This window comes from Phoenix dactylifera, chromosome 14, assembly GCF_009389715.1.
Source record: "Phoenix dactylifera cultivar Barhee BC4 chromosome 14, palm_55x_up_171113_PBpolish2nd_filt_p, whole genome shotgun sequence".
Lineage (NCBI taxonomy): Eukaryota > Viridiplantae > Streptophyta > Magnoliopsida > Arecales > Arecaceae > Phoenix > Phoenix dactylifera.
Genome location: NC_052405.1, coordinates 15171497 through 15178103, shown reverse-complemented (window position 1 = coordinate 15178103; position 6607 = coordinate 15171497). Strand labels below are relative to the sequence as shown.

Sequence of the window (6607 nt, the reverse complement as noted above, 5' to 3'; positions counted from 1 at the left end):
TTTACAGATATGAATACAACTAAAAAAATTAAAAAATAATAGATTTTGGAGTCAGGTAACCCTCTCGCCTCCGCCCAAAGGTTATGGATCAGAGATATGAGATTCCCTTGCTTCCTTCGTCTGCTCCCAACCGTGCAGAATAGAGCCTTTTTTTTTTTTTTTTTTTGTTGAAAAATAGGAGGGGAGGGGGAGGGACCAGCCCACCCACGTAGCAGCCCCATTACTAGGCCCCCCTTCCACTAGGGAATGTTCGATACAGGTCGCAGGTTTCGCGTGCCTTCCCCGACCCGTGGGCTCACCCCACTGGGTTCACCGCCTCACGTGTGGGTACGTCACCCCAGCGCCACCTTGGTACAAGTGGAAGGAAAGCATAACCGCCAACAAGCCAGCCGAGCGTGGGGCATCCGGTCCCCTAATTTAATCGACGCCCGCGCGTTTCGAACCCGGGCAACTTGGGCGGAATTATCGCCCCCTTACCACCAGGCTACTACCTTGGTGGCACAGAATAGAGCCTTTCGCTTGTATAGCCCTGCACCCCCATTGTCGGGTATATAAAGCTTATAGATCAGAGAGAACATAAAGAGCTGAGGAGGAAAAAGGAGAGGAAGAAGATGGAAGGTGCTCAGTGGGACACTTTGCTCCCATTCTTTGTTGCAGGATTTGTGAGCTTCGCTGTGTTCTACCTCTCTAACATCCTCTGGCTAAGGCCAGAAAAGATCAGAAACAAACTGAGGAGCCAAGGGATAAAGGGTCCTTCCCCTTCCCTCCTCTACGGGAACATATTAGATATGAGGAGGATCGTCAAGGAGGAGAAGGAGACCCAAAAGGGTGGCAGTCGGCATGTATCAGCCAGTTATACCTCTGCTCTGTTTCCTTACTTCATTACGTGGAGGAAGGAATATGGTATGGTGAAAAACTTGAAATAAATTGCATGATATCTCTTTTTTTTGGCTAAAAATTGCATGGTATCTTTTGATTTGCTCAAGTATGTATCTTTCTAAAAAAGAAATAATTAAGTTTTTTTTCAAGAATTCTGGTTCTACTTTTCTATTTGGAAGATTTAGCAAGGGAAAATTAGATGTTATGATTAGGGGAATAACCCATTAGATCATCTTCTATAAAAGATATCTCTTTATTTTTAAGTAAATGATCCATTAGATTTGTTGTTTTTCCTGGAATAAAAAATAATATCTGTGTAATTTCATCGTTTATCTTGAGTACAAATGGAATAAGATCATGCTATTCATTCCACTAAGAGGTTGAAATGATCCTATAGTGTTTCTTTGTTGCATTCTTTTATAACACTGTGGAAAACTCAGGCAGCTCCTTAGTCACTGCTATTTGCTTTTCAAATCTTGCCTGAATAAGAAGTTTGGAATTGGTAGGTCCAATATTTATGTACTCAACGGGAAGCATACAACTATTGCATGTAAGTCACCCTGATCTCGTGAAGGAGATAAGCCTCTGCAAGTCTTTAGATTTAGGGAGGCCTTCATACATGCAGAAAGAACGTGGAGCTCTTTTTGGTCGGGGCATTTTAGCATCAAATGGCGCTGTTTGGGCTCACCAGAGGAAAATTATAGCACCAGAGTTCTTCATGGACAAGGTTAAGGTAAGTTCAGCTCTTATTGGTATTTTCAAACCTTATTTGTGTTTTTGCACAGTTCATGCTCACAAAACTTTGGGTAATTTGGAGCCAAGGTTAACCTACTTCTTTAAGCCCTGACTTTAGATACTGTGGCATGGTACTGAAGCTGAATTTTTGGGCTTTTAGACATACACTGCTAATTGATCATGTGCCAAGGCATTGTGAGGTTCTTGTTTGCTTTGGGAACTTAGAAGAGCGGCGGATTCCTGATAAAATTGAACATGTTAAGAAAACCACTAAATGGTTTGGAAAATTAGTTTGAAATTTTTCTCATAAGCTATTACCTTGTTATGCTTATAGTATATTATATTGGTTGGCTATGATAATGTCAGACATTCAAAGTAGGGATTGGTAAATAATGGTGCCAAACCTTATCCATGAGATGTGCACTATCTTCGATTCACTGTGCAAATATATACTGTGAGCAGCGCAAATTCAGTTTTTCCTTTGATCCCCTCTTGTTTACACTCCATGTCCTGCTGCTCCCAGCCTCTAAGTGGTGGGCACATATAAACGCTTGCGCTCTTTCTCAAAACCTTATAAAGTCCTATTAACCAACCATTTCATGAATAGTGTCACAAAAATCACTTACATTTTGTTTATTTACTACAGCTGTATGCTTGTAATCCCTTTTCATATTGCTAGTATAGATATGTCTTCAGTCCTTTATGTTGACAGATTCCAACTCTGGTTAGCAACAATGTCAACCCCCACACAAGAGCCATATGAAACTCATGTATTCATGTATTATAAATGTAATATGAGATGTGGACAAGCAGAAGTTTAATATGAAATTGATTGTGAGAGAACAACTGCGATGACTAGCTATGAATCCCCCCCCCCCCCCCCCCCCCCCCCCCCCCCCCCCCCCCCCCCCCCCCCCGGGTCATCTTTCTTCCCGAGCTCTAACAATTTTTAAACCACATATATGTCATCACAATGTAGAGTGCACATATTTGCAGCACATGGTGGACTTAATTGTGGAGGCCACAATTCCATTTTTGGAGTCATGGGACAGCCTGCTTGAGAGTGAGGGAGGCACTAGAGAAATTGTAGTGGATGAAGATTTAAGAAGCTTTTCAGCAGATGTAATCTCCAGAGCTTCTTTCGGAAGTAGCTATGCTAAAGGTGAAGAAATATTTTCTAGACTTAGGCAACTTCAGAAGGCATTGTCAAAGTCAAGCATACTTATCGGGATTCCTGGCTTAAGGTAATTTGAACCCTTCTGTTAAACTTATTTTTAAATGCTTAAGCATGCTGAGACTTAACAGTCTTGAAATAGTTCCTAATATATTTTTAATAAGCCAATTTTATCACTGCAATCTCTATTGATCATTGTTTCCTTCTTCCCTTGGGAATACGTTTTTGCTAAGGACCATCGTAGAATTCTGTCATGTGAGTGAGTTCTCCAACAACTCACCACCAAGCTGATCTGAGTTTATTCAGATTTCTTACTCTTATCACTAAAATATATGCATATTAAATTGCTAATAACCAACATCAGATAGTAATGATAGCTCTATCATTTAACAGAGAATATTTTGAACTTGATGTGGTCCAGGACAGTTGCATTTGGCAGAGATGACTTCAATTATTTGTTTAGCAGAACAGACCCCCTCTCCCCGGTTTGTTTAGTGGGTAGGAGGTTGTGTTAATGTCAAGTGGAGAATTTTTACAGCTATCTTTGGAAACAAATCTTTCTTTATTAATAGGGAGGGACGAAGCATCTTTTGTCCCATCCTACCCACTATGATTACAATAAACATTACTCCTTGTCTAGCCCACCCACTAAAAAATAGCAATATATGGCTTCCATTAAACACTAGACAAATTCTTAATGGCCTTAATATGAGGACACCTAAGGACAAAAGCATATGCTCTATCAAAATAAAGGAATGGAACATATTAACTTTTCGATAGTTTTGGGTATTTGAATACATCATTTATTAAACATCTTCTCTATCAAAAACAAAACACTCTGTAAAAATATTTGCGTAAGGTGACCTAAGTAGCAGAAGATTGCCAAGTTTGAATTTCTTTTCCCAATCATATTTCACATTTCTACGAGTGTCGTATTGGTGGTTTTAACATCTGGGATGCAACAAGGAGCATGATATTTTTTTGGTTTTTTTCTATAAGAAAGCAGTTAAAAATGATGGTATGACAAGCCAAAAAAAATTTTCTTAATTGCAAATTTTACCTGTTTTTCTGAAGAGTCAAATATTTGACCATGCATTTAACAAAGTTAATGACATTCCTCAAAATTAAAGATTCACACTACTGATCATGGTTTACAAATATTTAAATCTGTAAAAATGAAGATCATATATGTTTGGAAGCTTTCTGCTTATGCATCAAGGAAATGCAAAATAAACAGTTCTAAACAATATTTGATGATAATATATTATAAAATTTTCCAACATATCTGATTTTTCTAATACATCTTTTATGATGCGTTAATAATGATTCGACATTGTGAGTTCTTAATTTATGCTATTTGATTTATGTATTAAGACACTGACACTAGTTTTACCATCCATTTTATGCTCCCTTAAGGCATAGGAAGGAGACCTCCAGAACATATGCATTTTCCCTTATTGATTTTTCTAGTGATGGTACATCATGATAAATTTGCAGGCTTTCAATTTGATTGGTCCAGCATTCATTTTTTGCATTGTTAATTCCAAAACCAAACAATTGAGAAAAATGAAAATATGTCGTTTGTCAACTTCATTCACAAAAGAAACAACAATGGTTTTCTCCAGATTCTTACCTACAAAGAACAATAGAAACATATGGAGATTAGACCGAGAGATCAGGTCATTGATCCTAAATATAGCAAATGAACGTAGAGAAGGCTCGCAGGGTTCATCAAGGAAGGATCTCTTGCAATCCATCATCGACGGTGCCAGTGCCATCCATGCCAAGCCCAACACTATCGATGAATTCATCATCGATAACTGCAAGAACATCTACTTTGCAGGGCATGAGACGACTGCTATCACTGCAACATGGTGCTTAATGCTTCTTGCTTCACATCCAGAATGGCAAGCTCGTGCTCGTGCTGAAGTGTTGGAGGTCTGTCAGGGAAGATTACCAGATGCTGACATGCTTCATGGGTTAAAAATGGTAAGCAAATGGGGGTATAGTTGTAAATCATGCAGCCACCCATCTCCTGGAAAAGGGATGGTAATCTTTAGTCCAAAATTTACTGCAGCACTTTCTTATAGGTCACTATGACTAATGTTAGTTTGGTTGATATGCTCATTTTTTGGAGATGATATTAATTTTCATACGTAACTAGACCTCATCTAAGAATTTTTTGTTATGTATGCTTAGTTGCTTTGCTTCTAAACATGTGTTCCTTGATACATGAAGGTAAATTTGCAAAAAGAGTTATAGCTTTTTCTTTGTTTTAGTAGTCTAGAAATAAGAGAGGGTGAGCCTTGGCATAATGGTAAAGCTGCTCCTGTATGATCTGAGTGTCATGGGTTTAAAATGCAAAAAATAACCACTCCGCACGTGCAAGTAAGATTGCATACATCCGGCTCTCTCTAGACCCCATGGTGGTAGGAGTCTCGTACATCGAGCCACCTTTTTAGTCTAGAAGTAATGACTCTTTAAATCAACCATTTATCTTTACATGGCTCATCCCTCTCGGAAGTTTATTGTCTTAATTTTTTCCCCTCTTCCTCTTTATTTACTCTCTTCATAAAGAAAGATCTATCTTATCTCCATTTATTTCAAATTTTGATGTGAATATTAAGAAGGGATGTGCATTTAGCTGACCCCAATCTATAGATATGACACAGTAGCACCCAAACACAAAGTTGAAGTTGCATGCACTTAGGACATGGGGGGAGTATCACAATTGTGGCAACCAAAGATTAGCATCATGTACGAGAATGAAATAAAATGTCATATTGACAAATAGAAATCCTTATATTAACTTTTATTATTCCTTGATTCTGAGTGTAATCCTTGAAAAATGATAAGCTCGTTGAGTTCTATTAATGTGAAATTTATTCCCATGATAGAACTGTTTATAAAATTATTTCATGAATAAATCAATGAATTCATTGTTCAGAAAATCCTTAGACACCGCTTACTGTTGTTAAAGTACAAAAAGATCCATTGTTTGATGGTTTTTCTTCTCATGCAAACTAGAATTGTCACTGAAAATGCAGTTGACTATGGTGATCAGAGAGACTCTTCGCCTCTATCCTCCAGCAGCGCTTCTGGCACGAGAGGCTTTTCAAGACATGAAGCTTGGAGGCATCTATATTCCAAAAGGCATCACTCTATCAGTCCTGATATCAGTCCTGCACCATGACCCAGAGTTCTGGGGACCCGATGCTGATGAGTTCAACCCCGAGAGGTTTGCGCATGGCATCAGCAGTGCTTGCAAATCTGCTCATGCATACATACCATTTGGTATCGGGATTCGCACGTGTGCAGGTCAGAACTTTGCTATGCTAGAACTGAAGATTGTCCTCTCTCTTCTTCTGTCAAAGTTTAGCTTCTCTCCATCGCCGAAATATATCCATTCCCCAGCATTTAGATTGACTGTAGAGCCTGAGTTTGGTGTACCACTTATTGTAAAGAAGTTGTAACTGTCATAATGGTATGGTGTTCGAAGGTCATGACTCTTTAACGAGCCTGTTTCGCTGATGATTTCGGGTATAGATTTCATGAACATTTTGGTCTTGATTTGATAATCAACTGAGTTGATAGGAATAGTCAACTATTTAGCTTACTGAAAAGAAAAGGTAAATTGCTGATTTATATAGCTAAAGCAAGCTTGTGTTTCTTGTAACAAAATTTAGTATCATTTGTCACATGCATAACCCAAAACTTGGGCCTAAAGTATCATTCATATTTACTTGGAAAGTTTTTCATTTATTCAGTTGACGCATAGCATGGCAGATATAAGTGATTGTTGTTGTACTGTAAGCAAAC

The 6607-nt window shown here is 38.5% G+C and overlaps 1 protein-coding gene across 2 annotated transcripts; it reads left to right on the top strand.

Moving 5' to 3' along the window:
- The first annotated feature begins 512 nt into the window (after positions 1-512).
- LOC103712265 (cytochrome P450 714C2-like) lies at positions 513-6438 on the top strand. 2 transcript variants are annotated; one of them, XM_008798742.3, is made up of 5 exons: positions 513-903; positions 1386-1612; positions 2611-2858; positions 4414-4777; positions 5836-6438. In XM_008798742.3, exons 1-5 carry the CDS (start codon positions 612-614, stop codon positions 6259-6261), a joined length of 1557 nt encoding a protein of 518 aa, XP_008796964.2. In that variant the 5' UTR covers positions 513-611; the 3' UTR covers positions 6262-6438. The 2 variants fall into 2 exon arrangements, with proteins under 2 accessions (XP_008796964.2, XP_038989736.1); XM_039133808.1 differs by having other exon boundaries at positions 5853-6437.
- Positions 6439-6607: the final 169 nt, after the last annotated feature.